This window comes from Balearica regulorum, chromosome 4, assembly GCF_011004875.1.
Source record: "Balearica regulorum gibbericeps isolate bBalReg1 chromosome 4, bBalReg1.pri, whole genome shotgun sequence".
NCBI lineage: Eukaryota > Metazoa > Chordata > Aves > Gruiformes > Gruidae > Balearica > Balearica regulorum.
In genome coordinates, this window is record NC_046187.1 from 71,798,775 (window position 1) to 71,816,465 (window position 17,691).

General features: G+C 36.0%; 1 protein-coding gene across 1 annotated transcript in view; it reads right to left on the reverse strand.

The window, feature by feature from the left end:
* Positions 1 to 336: 336 nt before the first annotated feature.
* RGS12 (regulator of G protein signaling 12) overlaps positions 337 to 17,691 on the reverse strand; it is a 91,154-nt gene continuing 73,799 nt past the window's right edge. Inside the window, exons 15-18 of the mRNA XM_075752592.1 lie at positions 17,435 to 17,511; positions 16,778 to 16,931; positions 13,542 to 14,150; positions 337 to 2,312 (exon numbers count right to left, since the gene is read on the reverse strand). Coding sequence (XP_075608707.1) covers positions 1,957 to 2,312; positions 13,542 to 14,150; positions 16,778 to 16,931; positions 17,435 to 17,511 — 1,196 coding nt within the window. The 3' untranslated portion in view covers positions 337 to 1,956. The remainder of the gene's footprint in view (positions 2,313 to 13,541; positions 14,151 to 16,777; positions 16,932 to 17,434; positions 17,512 to 17,691) is intronic.

The following is a 17,691-nucleotide window of genomic DNA, read 5'->3' on the forward strand; positions in this document are numbered from 1 at the left end:
ACAGGTCAAAAAGCCATCTCTTGAGTTTGACTCGTGTAATGTTGGTCTTGATTAGAACAACAAAGCTAATAATTTTCCTGAAGATAGGAAAAAAATGTGGCCATTTATCTGTGCAAAGAAATATCCTTTCATGGGCAATTATTAGCAATAAAAAAAAAAAAAAGGGAAAAACACTTCAAAAATGCATAGATACTGAAATATTTTCACATCATTGGGCTATGACTGGTTTGTTATGTTGTGTCCCACACAGGTGATATATAGTACATCACAAAACAACATATGCTATGGATCAGTATAAAAGCATTCCCCCTTTGTCCTCAGCACAGGTATAGTCAGCCAGCACCCGTACGCTATGGCTGTATTTTTACAGCCCAGTCCAGGACGGCCCGGTACCCAGGTACATCAGTTTCCAAGCCTGTTCACTCACCTCTAGTTCTGACCTCAGCTGCTGCCTGCTGTGTTTCCCCAAGTCTCTAGTATCATTACACCACTATGATTTTAGCATGATTCTCAAATTCGTTTTAATCTTGAAAGTTTTTAAAAGAGCATATATTTCATCAGATATATCCTCATTCAGTCACAGACTGAGTAGAGCCTAATGTTAACAAGGGTTTTCCTCAAGCTTTAGGAATCTTACCTTACTGTTATAAAATCATATGTACCTCTTTCTCATCTTACAGAGCTGAGTTTAAGAAACTGAGCGAATGTCTCCAGTATTCTTGGCTATTCAGAAAATTCACAATTCTTGGCAGGCTTTAGGAGCAAAGAAAGAGAAGTTAGAGAATAACTACTGCAACACTTTAGACTTACTGCCTGTGGGGATCTGCAGTCTAGGAGCTATGCAACATGACTTTTTAAGTCTCACAACAATTTCAAAGCAGCGAACCACCAGAAGGTCTCAATATATACACTCGATACTGTTTCACGTTGATGAGCAGAGGTCCAACGCTCTCATTTCTTTATGTACCCTTTTGCTTGCCTGGACTCATAACCTCTTCCCAAGAAATGGGAAAGCAGGAAAAGGAGCAGGTGGCAAAAGCAACAGGTTCAGTAGTCTTAAGTGTCTTTTCTTTCTCAAAACTCTGCCCAAGGCTAGGAGATTAACTGAAACTAGAATTAATGACAAGAAGAATGAGGGGCACATAACCGCTTATTGAAACAGCAATAACAAAATCCGCCTTCCCCCAAAGCCAAGACACCAAGAGCAGTGATGAATAGGGGCCTGGATGACCGTCACACCACTATGTCATTAGTATATACATTTCTGGTATGGAAATGTCACCAGTGTTGGCTATGGGAGCAGCTATTATTCCTAGCACAGGAAATTCACAGCTTTTCTTTTTTTTTTTTTTTCTTTTTTCCACTTCTTACTGCTTGTATAACAATGGTCTCATTGCATCTATCCATCCAGGTAATGCATTAGACAAGACTGAATTCCACCTGGACCTCTGCCCAAATGTTATGAGACAGATAGGAAGGTATTAAGAAAATAATCCTAATCTTTTTACACCCGTAACTGATTTTACTTCCACTTCAAAAGTCTACTGACACACAAGGAATCCTGCAGACCAGGAAAAACATTAGAATATTAAAGTGAAATTACCTTCAGTAAAAAAGTTTGGATAGGGGAATTTAAAGTGAGTTTGTCTTTATAAAGACAAGAAAGGGTAAGGCTGGAAATAATAATTTTAATTGCACTGTGCAATGGAATCATCCCAGGGAAAATGATACAGAAACGGTAAGAGAACAAAAACAAATAGCTGAATACTTTCATCAAAATACTGTTTTTTCACTCTATGGGTTCTAATTCCTATCAGAAGAGATGGTCTGGCAGGCTTGTTGAAAGCAACGGGTACTGAAAAAACTTACAACTTGCAGGAACATGTCTCTAAGGGATATCTCCATTGCTGATGATGCCAAGCAAAAATACCAGAACTCTTGATTAAAAACAGAGATTTAAACAAAAGTAGCTTTATACTGATTCTCAGTGCCCTTATTCTTCTCACTTTTGACAGTAATCAGAGATGGAAGGTCTGATGTCCTATAAACTCCAGTCCTCATCCTCCCTTGGCAAGACCTCAGTTCAGAGATGTAACCTTCGAAGCTGAGGTTCCCTTCAGAATCATCACAGGAGCGTGTGCCAGTGTCATCCAGTTTGACTCCATCCACGTCGATGATCCTGTTTACAGGGAGCTCCGTACCGGGGTTCTCTCTCGCACCAGAAAGATTAAAGCTTCTGCTGGTCTTCGCTTTGTGAGAGGTATGCTCACAAGAATTTCCTTCCAAATCTTTTTTCTTTCTGTGGTTTGCACCTAACAGAAGAATTAAAAACACAAAACAGAAGAGTTACGTCTCTCCTGGCTTTTAGCAGTTTTCAATATTGCAGCCTCCTCTGAGGTCCTAATGGTAGATTGTCAGCTCTACCTAGTCAGGGATATTCCTCTGCCCCACCCAGGAGACTTGATGTACCAAGCAGGTAACTAAACAGTAGATCTCAGATATATGTGTATACATATTCGTGTATCTGTCTTAATTTAGCATTTTTCAGAGTTTTTAAAAAGACTCCATTAAAAGTAACGACTTGTATAAATTTGTACACCTCTAGAACAAAAACTCCCGCACCAGCAAACCCAAAGGTGAAGGAGGAGAACACAGAGGTTCCACTGAGGCACTTGGTTCCTTGGCTTGCACTGACCTCCAATACCAGATCCCTGCTGAGATACTGTTTCTACTTGGCTAGAGATTAGTTCTCTAGCAGATTAAGAAAGGATGATTTGAAGTTGCAGTTCACTATCCTGAACTGCAACCGAGCAATTATGGGCCACGGTTTACAGGACAAGAAGAAAAGAAATAACTTAATCTGCTGAAGGGCTTTAAACATTCAAGAAACACCTGAGTTAGGTGTGATTTTTTTTTTTAACCTTGAAGGGTTTTTTTTGGTACAGTGCTTCTAAAATCACAATTGTTAGGATTTAGGCATATTCTATAGAACTACTCATACAAAGTTGTTACTATGCCAAGTTAACCCTAGATTAAAACCTTGAGCTCCCCAAAAGGCAGTTGTGCGTTAGGTATGGCACTGCAAACTGCCAGGCACGTCTTAAAGCAAATGCAGATAAAGCTGGTTTGCCTGTTTCAACAGGCAATGAGAAAGGAAGGATGAAAAATGAGCTGATATGATTTGCACCATGGTTATCAGCACGATTTCTGGAGTTGAGGTGCCCCCACAATAATGATATAAAAAGGGGCAAAATTTGCAGGGAGAGAGAACTGCTTTTATTAGACCACCTGGTATCCAAGAAAAAAATAGAAAAACTTTGAAAGCAAAAAGGCAGACCTGAGTAAGGGCTTCCATCTCGCATTTAATTTCTTTTTTCCACGTATACCAGCTGGTCTTTTAAAAGATACCATCTTGTCCAACACGCCTTACCTAAACCATTGTTAAACCTTTTGCCACACTGCACGCAAGTGCCTGACTAGCACATTTAGTCACGCTAATCCCATGAGACTTGTGTGGTTAAATCCCATAGCTGGCTTTGAAACCTTTTATTTGTGTTTGTTCCAAAAAGCAATGTATACGGTGTATATTGCAAGAAAAAGAAATTTCAATATATAATCATCACAAACAAGTACTTTTGGATATGGAGAAGGGGAAAAACAGAAATGGAAAGGACAAAAAAAGGGAATTTCATACTGTTTCATTCAAATCACTCCAGGGTCTTCTCAAGGGTCAAAGCTTTCTATTTAATGAAAATAAGTTAAAATTCTAAGTAGTGCAATATCATTTTAGTGCTTTAGCTACAGTGGAGCCCCGCATTAATAATGTGGATATTCCACATCAGTAATGCTTGCCTTTTTTCACATCCAGAAAAATTAGATCACACTCCAAACAAATCAGCTGAGCAATAGCAGAGAGAAGGCAGAAAGCTTTCTCAGCCCTGTTAGCCCAGCACGATTCCAGCCTACTAAATTACAGCTAACATTTAATAAGACTATATTACGCTTCAGGTTTACATCTTCCTACTGCAGCCTAACATTGGCTTAATTTTAACTGCTGTTTGCATGGCGGTGGTGTAAAATGCTATTCTTCTATTCTAAAATGTTTATCTTAACATGAATGTACTGAATTGTACTCTTGATCTTTTTAATCTACCGTTCTATGCCCTTCGAGGAAGATCTCTGATTGTCCTTTCATGTTGGTTTAAAAGAGATACTAATTTAAAAAAAAACAAAACATACTAATGATAAATTACACCAAATAGTTTGCATTGACAGAGCATGAGTCATCCAGTTGTCCTAGTATTGAGAAGACATGCTTCTACTAAATGTAACGTAAAGAAAGAACTTTGATGGCGGTGTCAGGTCTCATCGCTCTGTTGACTTGAACTAAGCTGAAACACTTTCCACAGTGAAAAAATAGAGCCTGCATTAACAACAGATGAAAGAGCTGGAAACTCCTGCTGAGGAACGCTATAGAAGGTACAGGTATTGCTGTATTTATTTGGTTGCTAAGTCTTTCTACAGCTAAATATAAGAAATGTCATTAAGTCTTGGAATGATGGTGTCACTGAATCATCACACGGAACAACTGGGCTTGCAAGTTGTCTAAGAAGAACAAAGCAAAAATAAAGTCAGTGTTAGCTCTTGGGCTTCACAAGACAAAAGCCCATCTGAAGAGGAATAAATCTGTACTGTGGGCAGTTTTTTCTATTAATGCCCTTCTCAGGAGCAATCCCTCTGAAGCATCTAATAAATTACCACTAGAGGCAGGACAGAAACAGAGAAAGTCTTATCTAAAATATCGGTTCAAAAGAATACGGAATTAATAAGGGATAACACTGTGAAGATGATTTCTCTTCTCCTGGCAGGGTAGAAAAGATCTTAGCTCACCTACACCAAACAGGAAGATGATTTCAAGTGTAGCACTACTCTGAAAAAATATTTTAATGTGTTTTTCCCTAATTTTTAAAAAAACAAGCATTTATGAAGCAAGCCTATTTATCACAAATAATAGGAGAGATTCCCCAAAACAGATTGTTTATAAGTGTATCTCACAAATTTCAAAATAGACTCAAGATTGGCATGTACTCGGTGGAGCTTTGTAATGAGGCCTAAATGATGCCTACAACACAGGTGCACTGGTCTCTTCCTCATATTCTGAGTAACAAATACCTGAGCAAACTTCATTATGCAGGGCACCATCTAAGGTGCAGAGAGCTTTCACAGATACAATTTCACATATTCTTGCACTGAAGCGATGAAAACCTCCATGGGTATCTCTGTGGATTGCTTTGCCTTACATAAAGCATGTCAGGAATGATATTACATTTTCCTTAATCTAATCTGTCAAATGTCCTACCTAACTTCAGAAGGGAAAGGCAGGCAGTGCTTAGAGCAGTAGTTGCACAGATTAATTTCCAAACAGACTGGAATAGCACAATCATGCCTATTGGTAATCTTCGGCTCCCCTGCTAAGCATTCCACACAGCTCTAAGGGAATTTTCTTGCACATCTGATCCCATTAATATGTTCCAGCCGGTTTAAAGACGGGATGGTGCATGTCACCTTCGGTCTTTAAAGTGGAGATCTGCTGTCTTACAGACTCGCAGCTAAATGACTGCTTAGAAGACTAGGTGTACTGGTCAGCATTTTTCAAAAGGTAAATGATCAGGCAGTGTTTTGGGTGATCTCCTGATTTCCTTTACCAATATTTCTCTTTTTCTGAAATTTTGATTTTTCTATTAGTCTCAAGGTCTCTGAATTTAACATGATGATTATGGGAAAGTGTCTTTACAGAGGAAGACAAAGGCAATTTTTGTTTGTCTGTATAAAATATTTCTCAAGCTCTAAGTAACACCTAAGCAAGATAGCGGAAGATGTTGTTTTCCAAGTAGTTTAGGACCAAGGGAGCATGTGGCAAAATTCCAGGCTAAGGCGAGGTTACAAAAAACCTGGAAATTTCAGGAACAGCACTAACTGTCACACGCAGATGCTACGATCAAATAACCGTACCTCAATGCAGATGCTTGGGATTTAAAGGTCCACCCACAAAATTTTGCAATGATATTATTTCGATAGCATAATTATTAGATCCATATATTTTCAATGTGCTAATTTTAGTTATGATTCACTCATTAAAGAATAGTTTAGATCTGATCTGAAATTCAGTACCTTCATTTTTAAGTGATCAATACTCAATATAGTTCCATTCATACCATACTTTTTTTTTATAAAAGCAAGTAGATGATCATTAAGTTTCACTGTAAGAGATGAGCTCTGTAATTGAAAGTCCATACGTAGTGGATTTCATACATGACAATGTTAACTTCTCTTCCATAATTTTCCCAACACCATTTCCATATAGACAGGCACCTCTTCCATGCAGATTCAGCAGCTCAATTAGCATTCTACCTTTGCTAAAATCCTACCATTCTTGCCAAAACCATTTATTATGTAGATGGCTCTCCCTTCTACTGAAAGTTAACAAGAATACTCTGCTGGCTTCTCTATAGTCGATCCCAGACATTCAACTTCTCTCGTCAGAGAGGATCAGATATTCAGTTAAAAAGAATGATCTCCAGTTTAATGATTTTGTGCTGACTTACAGCAGGTAAGATATGTAATACTTAGAACCCTTGCGAAAAGAAATCACCCAGGTTTTCAGGAACAGCTCCTGGAATTGATTATTTACTGGCATATACCACCTCCAAACGCAATCAGTCATTTTCAGTCCCTGAATTCAAGGACCAGTGTGGTCCTTAATGCAGGATATCGGGCAGATCCTGTTCTCATCTCTGATTCCGTACAACAACCTGTCCTAAGGTGAAAACATGCTGCCTGAGAGAGCATTTTTTCACACGAGACTATAAAAAAGGAGCTTTGGGACAGTCACTTCTGCAGTGGTGTTCACTTCGACGTCTGGAAATCTTTCAACATGAGCAACTCTTTTCCTTAAGATACACGTAGCCTGGCAGACTCACTCTGGGAAAGACACTTCTGCCTTCCTGCCCTAAACGGTTGGGAAATAGTACTTCAAAATTTTAGACTTCCCAGATGTGGATTCTTTTAAGTGGTGGGTAAATGACTTCCACACTGGCTGGTGTACAATTAGGACTGTAAGCATTTAAGTTTGCAAAGTGATTTATGCTTCTGAAGGGAAAAGGATATTTTACATGTAAGATTTAGAATTCTGCAGGTTGAATTCCTTTCAAAAGTTTCCTTCCTTTTATCTCTTAACTGATACAACAATGAGGAGAAAGGATTTAATAAAATGCTCCTACTTACAGTTTATGCTAAATCTTTTCAAAGGAAATTTGACTTTATATGCTGTATTTCACTTGCATGATGAAACACCAACTGCTGCATATGCTCAGGGCCTTGAAATCTGACTCAGTAACGATGAGGGCATCGCGTTAGGAAATGGATTATTCCACAAAGCACCAATGCTCTGCATTATCAGTCTATTTACTTTTGTCCTGGGAATTGCTGGAACACATTTGCAGCATTAAGTTTAGAACGGAAGGGCGGATAGAAATTCTTTCATGGCACTCGTCTCCAAAGCATTCGCAAGAAGAACAAAGCACAAAACATGATTTGGAAAGACAAATTCTGAATGTTGCATTGAAGAGGGAGCTGGTCTGGCTACTATCACTCACCAGTGGCAAATATAATCAAAAAAGGAACCGCTGCAAACTGTTGGCTGGGGGCAGGGACCTGTTATGTACCTGGCTACAACAGCTGCTGAAGGGAACTGCACACCCATCTTTTAAGAGTCAGGAATGGTCGGAGAATAAATAAAATAAGATGATCTGAATTTTGATCCAAAAAGTGACACGCACGTCCTCAATAACCCTGGCCAATTTGCTTAAACTTTCTGTTTCTCCAGTATATTGAAATAATTTTTGAATACTTTCCAAGCAACAGGCATGACAAAACATCTCTGCAACAGTCTAAAAGTACTCAGCCCTGGGTTTGATCTTCCAGCATTTATAGTTGGGTTTGCCTTTCCGTCAGCAGTCAGTAACAGCAGGTTTAATTATTGCGGAGAGTATCATGTTGGGAAATAGTGTATTGAATTACTTGAATCAGCTTTAATTTAATCTGCCATTCATTATGTTATTTGTCCATTAAGAAATTCTGAAATGTGGTTTAGCAGGGCTACCAGTTACTTTTCAACTAATAATTCAACTAAGTTCATTTTGCTGTCCAAATATAAGTCATGTGTTTGAGTAGATCTGGGTTTAGCCTGTGTGCATTTGCTTCAAAGAGCAGTTGTAATTTTTCTAACATTTTATCTGGTCGGTGCTAAAATTTGTAATTCTCTCTACAATGTGTATCTTCCTGTTTGATTGAAATAAGCTTACATTTCAAATGATTATCCCTCAAGGCCATCCTTGCTTCCCGGTTTTCTACACTTAACTCTCCTTCTCCCTTGTTTATTATTGATCTCAGTCATGTACTACACGTAATTCTCCCATTTAATCATGCTCTGATTAAAAGAGGATTAACAGATTCTGGCCTTGGTATTACTGGATCCCATGAGTACTTCTTAATATTGATCCAGAATCCAATTATCTTCTATAAAATTACACAGAACCAGTAAGGATGTAATTAACTGCAGGACAATAGCCTTTGTTAAAAATAATTTTTTACAATATTTTTACATCTTTTAGTCATAATCCCTTCCTCTTTTTAAATTTTTATTTCATTTATGTTTTCATTTACATGGTTATCTTGATTTACACAGGAAACATCGCTCGATTTTCTCTAAAATATGCCATGTGAATCAAGGGATTATGTAAAATATTAATTATGTAAAATATTATCAAATTTATACCAAAAATAAAGGTTTATTTTGAATTTTTGAAGATATATGTATGATCGTTTTTAATCTCCTAACTATCACAAAGTTTATTGCACTTGGAACTCATTACCCTTATAACTGAAAAGTTTAGTAGCCATTTAGTAGTCACAGAAATACCGCTGATATTATCTGATCTCTATTCCTCAGTTGTAGCATACTGTGTCCTCTCTGTGAATAATAAAAAAGAGCAGTTGGGATCTTTTTTTTGTCTTTGGGAACAATAGCCAGCCCCAGGCTCTGAGAGTCCACCCTGCATTTTATTTCTGTATAATTTATCTTTCCAAACAAAAAACTCCTAGCACTGGTACTAACTATCCCATTTCTGAAATAATTCTTTCCAATAAGAAAGGAAGAATATTTATTTTGAGGATACAATTGCCCATCTATTTCAGAAACAAAGTGGTATCATCAGAACAAATTCAGTAACTGTTTATTATAGTCTAAATTCACCCTTTATCTTCCATAGCTTTATTCTTCAAGCATAATTCCAGACAGTTCACCATGCTCTTATTTTCCCTAGCTGGCTCTCTACCTTAACCAATGACATTATATACCTATAAAAGGGACTTTTGAACAAACTCTTTGTTCGACTGAATTGCTGGATCCAGTCTATACCGCTGCTGAAAAAAAACCCCAAACCTTTATTTGAAAGGCAGTAATTCCATTGACTGTAATTGTAATTTCATTTTAAGAATATTTCTCTTCCTAAATAATAAAATAAGGCAAAATTTTTTTTAATACCAGAAAGAAGAACAATCTGATGGAATCAAATCTACAGTCTGTGCACCTTCAGTCTGGATTGCTGCAAATTGTCCTATCTAAGGAAGAAATGGAACTCCCTGAAATCAAGCCCAATTACTACTAAAAATAAATGCCTGCCTACTTTGTAGTAGAGGCAACAATCACCGTGAATAACTCACAGGCCCTGGTGGAATATCACTGAATAAATAATCTAGTGCAAGGCCTCCGGTCTGACAGTCACAGCTATTTTTCACGTGTGTAATGAACGTGCCTAACCCCCTGGAAAAAACATTCCAAGTACCTAGACTATACCATTCAATTTAAAAAAAAACAAAACCAAAAAAGCCACCAAACAATTTAAAAAACCCCCAAAGATATTAAATCCGTATTTTAACACTTTCAAAAATGAAGGCATCACTTCAAGCCAATTACGCCACACAATAATTATTTCTTCTACAAAAGGGTACCACCATCACTATATGTAGAGACATGAAGTAAGCGCATTTCAGAATTAGTGTTCAGATTCCAGAAATCCCTGATTTTTAAAGTGGGAAACTTGCCAGAGCTAGCAGGCTTATTAAAGAATAAAGACATTTTCTTCTTGATGAGTAATACATCTAGAATCAGTAATGATTCCTGTGTTGCAAACTGATTTGATATTTACTTCATAGCTAAATATTACTGCAGTTTAAAGATGTTTCACTTATTTACAAAAGTTAACATCTGCCTTTGAAAAATTGTTCTCAAAAGCTCTGAGTAATGTAAACTCATTTTGCTGTTTTCCATTATTCATATTTTGTTTTCTAGATCTTCAAATGAAAAAAAGCCTCAAGTGATACCCATTTCAGGGATGGATATTGGCCTGGCTTGGCTACATCAGGCTGCAGTTAGAGAATTGCCCCCTGCAGAATGTGAGGGACTGCTTCATCCCCCCCAGCCCTTTTCCCAGCATATATAAATCCCACGTATAAAAGCCCAACACACAGTGTAAGCGTACATGTTATTTGCCTTTATACCAATCTGAAACCAAGATTATAGACCACTTTAAGTTATGTAGTCATTCTTCTTCTTTTTAATCCAACATTTTAGTTCATTAAACCAATCAGAAATGCATTTTCCATCGTTAGAAGATTACGAACAGAAAACCATTAAAGCACTTAAAAAAGCAACCATTATTAATGATTTAGTCCCTTGAAATACCAGTTATTGACTGGAGATAGTTTCCAGCAGTCTTTATTGCAATTACTGTACATCATTGAATAGTCTTTCCATGCAAACTCCATGAAATCAAATAATGAAAAAAGGGAAGTTTTGTTTCAGCCCACATTTTTTCCATAAAATCACCGTTCTTTTCCAGAATACAGTTCCCATAAAATAGTAGTGTACTGTGAGAGGAGTGTAGAATAGTTAGGGTATGCAATAATGTTGTAGCAAAAAGGAAGGTGTGTTGCATTCTTTTATTTTTTTTTTATTCTTCAAAAAAAAGACAAAATCTGGTTTGTCACAAAGCTAAGAGAAACTAAGATTTTAGTTTTGCAAAATTATTTTCTTTGATTAAAGGTCTCTCATAGGCAACTATGACGAAAAGATAAAACACAATCACCAGTGTAAAAAAACCCCAAAACTAAATATGTAGAATATCAGTTATTTGTGGAAAAGTCTGAATAATTTTAAAAGGGGAACTGCTACAAGACTTTCAGCTGCTTCATTTTCTTTCATGGAAGCCCATGACTACATGGGAACACAGTGACTTTTGGAAAAATGACATTTTCAGTCCCCAGAACATGACGGAGCCTAGGTAACAGCACCACAAGCTTCTCTGTAGTATTTTTTTTAAATTAGGTTTCACAGTACTGTTATGTAGAACCCATCTCCAAGAATGAAAAGCATACTACAGTCTCCAGCACCCATCCAATCCTTCACTTCCTACACACGACTACCAAATAAAGAGGTGGTTATATGGGTTACCCCATATCGAATGAAGTGAGATCACCAGCTCATTTCGTAAAAGACCAGGGAAGAACTGCTTTAGTTTAAAATAAGAAGGAAAGTAATGAATATAAAAGTTTAGCCCAAGAACCCAAAGACAGAAGAGACTCTCCTTTCAGGAGTTCCTGTTATGATTCATTTAAAAGAAATCTCCTGTCTTATCTGCCTTCTGGTGCACATGTCAAAGCTATGGATTTCACATGTGACCCATCAGCATCTCAAGACAGCATTTGCCCTTTGATATCTAGATTATTAACAAACACAACGTCTGCCAACTTGTCAACTTTGTCTCACAGTAATTGCTAGTTCATATCTATTAATATGTTTGTTATTGGAAGATAATTTCAATCAGAATTCTTAATCCAGGACTGAAAGAATTGTTTTTAAATAATGAAGAAAATCAAAGCTTAAAACCAGTTTGCGTAACTAGGTCTAGAATTTATTACTCCTGAGAGAACAAAGATACAAAATACATGTGAAAACTACACAAAGATTTCTACAAAGTAAAAAGTAGAAAGTGGGAAAAGGGAAAGCTACAGTTCAGTGGTTACACAGAAATGTATGGCATGCATTAAAATATTGTAAATTCATGAAGTTTTTTTTAAGTGCAAATGGCTTTTTTTAACAGTTCTCACTGAAAAATATGCAAATTGATACCTATGTTGTACACTTGTCATATTATCAGAAAGACACCAACACAAATCTATGCATATGCACAACAATATGTCTGAAGTACATTTTGTGGTTTTGTTATTCGTAGGCACTGGTTACAAGTCTGTTCAATACTCAGGTTCAGAAATTAAGTGGTAGCGCTTATAGAACATTTCTCAAATACTACTAATAAAGGAATTTGCTTTTAAAATACCAAGAGGATGAAATAATTTGCATTGCCATGTAAAAGCATCCAACGACCAAAGAAGTATTTACAAATCATCAACCATACAGATAAAGAACAGTATCAAATACTCTGTGTAAAAAGATAAATAATTAAAATGTATATTCCCACATCACAAAGAAATGTGATCATACAAATTATGGCACCATATGTTTGTGAAACATCAAAAATAAATGTAGCACATAGATACCTCTTCTTATATTTTACATTAAAATGTACAGTACAGTGACTGTAAAACGTCAATGTCACAACACCCATCGTCTTCAAACTCTTGTTTCTGGTAATAGCAATTATTAGTAGAGTCCATGTTTATAAAGAAATTCCGTACTTCAGCCTTGGGCTAATATTGCTCTGTGATATTGCTAGACCATGAAACTTACAGCCTTAAAAAAGTTACATATTTTCTTTAAAATTATCTAATAGAAAGAGCTACTTGACATGTGAATATTTTGGGAGAAAGCATGACAGATGCAATCTATTTCTCTGTGTAGCAAAGTATGGGTTAAAAAAAACCTAACATTTTTATTTTTAGTCACAAATATCTAATTTATTAGAGAAATACTTTTTTTATTAAGGTTTATCTATTTCAAATTTTAATCATAAACAATACTGCAATTCTCAACACATAATTAGGGTTCTTGCTAAAGCACTTAAAACTTCCAAACCCTAATTATGTATCTCATTACGACAAATGGATCAGAAAATCTGGAACGCAACAGTGTTATGCAGCTCAAAATGCTGATAATCCTGTTTTGTACTCCTAGGGTAAAGAATGAGATAATTATAGCATATGGATGTATTTTAAAGGTTTGTCTGCATGTGTCCGTTTTTGGCCACATGCCAAATCCAAACAGAAGTACATTGTTAAAGGCAACCAGAAATATTACAGTTAGCACAGACTAAGGCAATGAAGATCTTTTTTTTCCTTTTGTAAAAAAATTAAGGTGCACAGAGAATTTTCTTTCTTGTTTTAATGGGTGCCAAATACTGATCAACAGTGCCAAGGAAAAGTAGTTTTACATAAAAGGAAAGACTATTAAAATCTAGAAATACCTGAATTGGATCTTTGATATCCAGATTTTTCCTGATTACCTGCAAAAGGAGTTGGGGGTGGATAGTTGGCTTCTGTGAGTTTACTGATGTCTGATGGTGGCGTTGGTGGTGGCGGTGGCAGCAAAGTGCTGTTAGGGCTACTAATATCTCCTTCAGCCACAAGAGTCAAGTCTGCCACGTTCTCATCATCTACCATCTGTATGCCTTCAGCTTGTAACTCTCTTGACTGCCTTTTCCATATCGTTGCATTGTTTTCCTGTGCATGTGGAATTGGAGACAATGCGGTATTAAAAGGAACACTGATAGTCTTCTGACTGTGGAGTGCTGTCAAAGCAGATTTATGTTTATTTTCTGAGTAACTCATTTTCTTAACTGAATTTTCATTAAAGTTTTGTACGGACTCCTGTTTTCCACTTGGTGATGTACATCCATCCTTGCCATCATTTTTTGAACCTCGCCCTTTAGGGCCTGTGGGAGTAGATGAGGATGGTTCTGGTCCAGTGGGCGGTAAACGAAGAAAGTCAGGAAGAATAAGGTCTTCTTTCCTTAGCAGTCCACGTTGGTCATCTGCTCTGTTACTTTGAGCTTTGGATATGAGTTCAAAAAATTCTATTGGGGAAAAACCCAAAATTGACAAGTTTTTGTCAGAAAGTGCAATGCCATTAAAACGCAAATTTTCAGCACATTTATTTTCCATGAAGATCTTCAATTCTTTCAATGCTGCCTTGAAATAAGATCCCATGTTAATTAGGAACTTTTTCAATTGCAGCAATGTTCACTAGCATCACTATAATTAAGACCATCAGGATTGCTATTGTAAGAGTTTTGCAGTTTAGAACAGCTGCAATTCACTGAGCCTTGAACACATCTTCTATGTTACGCAGTTAATAAATCTGTACATACACACAGGATTTTTAAATGCTTTATACAAAACAAGGCTCTGGTCTTACTGACAATGGGTGCGCATTTTTATATTCCGGATGGTTTTTACCCATCTTAACTCAAAAATAGACATGCCATTTGAAAGTTCAAAGATTCAAAATGTTGCAAACTTCCTTATTATATTGAATTTCTCTCAGTTTAATAATATTTTATCACAGTTTAAATTCAATTCATGGTATAGTTTTAACCCAGGATGTTATCATCACAGGGCATGATCAGATGTTGATTTAAGTAACCCCATTTTACTTCGTGCTGCAATGAATCAGTAGCGTACAGGTAGTCAATAACCACCAAAGGAGCCATTAGGAAAAGCAATGGGGTTGTTTTGGTTTTTTTTTAATAGAGTTTTTAACACAATTGGAAGTGATTTTCTGATCATGTCCTTAATGATGTCCAATGGTTTAATGTGTTTCTATATATAAATAATACTCATAGTAAATCACCACTGTTCTAGAAAGCCTCAAAACTTGGCAACAAGAAACTTATCAATCATAAGCCAAGAATTATACCACTCCTCAAAAAAGAAGCATCGCAACAATAAACAAACTCTTTGGTACAAAACATATAAATATAAAAATATGTAACTCTTAATATAGGGTCTCTGCATGTCCTAATTTTTCCAGAAGAGAACATTGAAACTACAGAATATTAAAGATGCTTAAAAAGGCCATCTCCAACAGGTGAATTAAAATCAATCAACCCAGCTTATAAATACTGTTTGAAGCAAAAGCCATTACAAAAAGCACACAATGTTAGTATCAGTTTTAACTTAGCATAACATGAAGTCATACACTTAACACTTGTATGACCTTATTCCTAATCCTCTATTCATATTTGGCAGGCTTTGCAAGGTATTTGTAAAAATGACTTTTTAACATGCTTTGTCAAATGCCATAAAATCTGAATGTAGCCAAGATGGAAGCTTCAAAATGCTTCTTATTGCCAAAGTTTTGCAAAATGGCGGTATGCATATTAAAACATGCAACATTTCTAATATGTGTCATACAAAAATGTTCCTTTCTGAAATTTCAAACTTCATAGAACAGTTGTTTGGCTTTTTTCATTAAAAAACAGTCTACAACATTTGGTACGTATTTTCCGAACTTGAACAAATTTCACAAAATTCAAAATAAAATGTGAAAGCCTCGAATTCTGAAGTTTTCAAATTATGTTAATGTTTTACTCAGCCCTAGGAAGAAAAATGAAAATATTAAAATATGGAAAACAAGTTAACAAAATAGTAAGCAACAGAAAATAATTTAAAATGCACTAATATTTTGTAATAACACTTATATTAACAAACATCTGTTTTGCAATAAAAGTTTCAGTCAAAGCATTTTTTTCTATTCCAGTCAGTGGACATTTATTCACAGATGAACATTCATTTGCTGTATAACTGTGCATAACCAGGTTTTGGATATGCATATTAGGTAACATCAGCAGTAAATTTTAACCTGTGGATAAAATATGTCCTCTGATTTTTCTCTACTTGGGAAAATAGGGAGGAATGTGCAGGGCTGACAAGATAAGTAATTCCTTCTGTTAATGCCCTAGGGCAGAGGGTGGTATGTCAAAATTTCTACTGCTACCTTGGGTTTATTCCTCTTTCTCCCATGGATATCTTTCTATAAGAAAGCAAATTCTCTTACGAGTTCTTTTCCAATATCACCAAAACTACTAAGATGCAACTGAAGGTAAAAAATAAAACTCAGAATATCCAAGATTACCCATAACTTCTTTGCTCATTTCTACTTCTAACCACCTTTTCAGAGCAGTTACTGAATGTAAACTAAGCTTTTACTCTTGCCCATCACAGCTCCTCCAGTGTCATCAGATTGTATTGCCCTGACGGTTACAGACTTTAGAATAAAATTTTCAAAAATTCTTACCTGAGTAAGTTCGGGTCTACACCATGGTGCAGAATGCCTTTCAGTGAGGTAAAGACTCTTATGTAAAGGTGAACATAAAGGCAAGCTTCTACATGGCTTGCAAAGGGTGTCAAATGGGATATTCAATTGCAATTGAGTAACTAATTCCTTTTTATTTTACCTGGAATTAGGTAGCTTTCACTTTTGAAAATCCCACTAGGCACCTACATCTATGTTTAGGTATTCTTAAAATTTTACCTTCAGCTTCAAAGACTTTACAATTCAAACACAATATCAAACAAAAATAAAAGGATCGTGACTATGATTTTCACAATACAGTAATAAACACACAGTACCTTTTCCTACACAGATACAAAATTCTCATTTTTCTAAGTCTACTTATGTTAATACATAAAGTTCACATACCCTCTGCTTCATCCAAATTTATTTTCTGACATTTTTTTTTCCCAATCTTTGCAATAGAGTCTTCTCTCTTTGACAGCCGGACTTCCCTAGCATTTTTTCCATTTTCGCCTTTCATTTTGATAGAATTAGACTTTCCTAGAGTTCTTCCCTCTCCCTGCATTAGAAGGAAAGTTAAGGTACTACTTACATTTAGGCTATATCACTGTGTACATAATATGGTCTAAGTGAACACAAAAGTTATTTTGAAAACACACTCCTCTAACGCCACCATAACAAATGTTTTAGTTTAATCTTGATTATTGCAAAGTACTTCCCAAAAATGTATAAATAAAATATTGTTTACTCTGAAGAATTCACATTACAGAAAGGGCCTTTGAATTTCAGAGTAATTCGATCATTTTCAAATATAGATAAGTCAATGAGACAAGAAACAACAAATACGACACAGTGAAAGAGCTATTTGATTCATCATGAAGACAAAGTTCTCACAAATAAATGCTGTTGACAGTGGAAAAATATTGGATGAATTACAGCTATACTCAATCTAGTTACATAATTTGGCTGATTCAAAATCATGGATAAATGCAGCTTTTAGTATAGAATTCCAGAAGGAAACAGATGATGATCTAAGGACAAAAATCATTGCAGAAAACTTACAGTAGATACTTGATTTCTTGAAGTAGTTACAGTTGCACTCTGTTTTACTGATGCACCTTTTTGTTTATCTGTAAACACTGAACATAAACATACCTTCTATAACTAAAAATGCATAATTTACCAAAAAAGTAATATTTAAGTGACAATGATGCATGAAACAGATTTTTTTTGCCTTAAATTTTCTCAAAGATGTACATAGAAAATAAAGAGGCAGCACAGTTGATATCCCTGATACTTTTCAGTCAAAACCTACCATA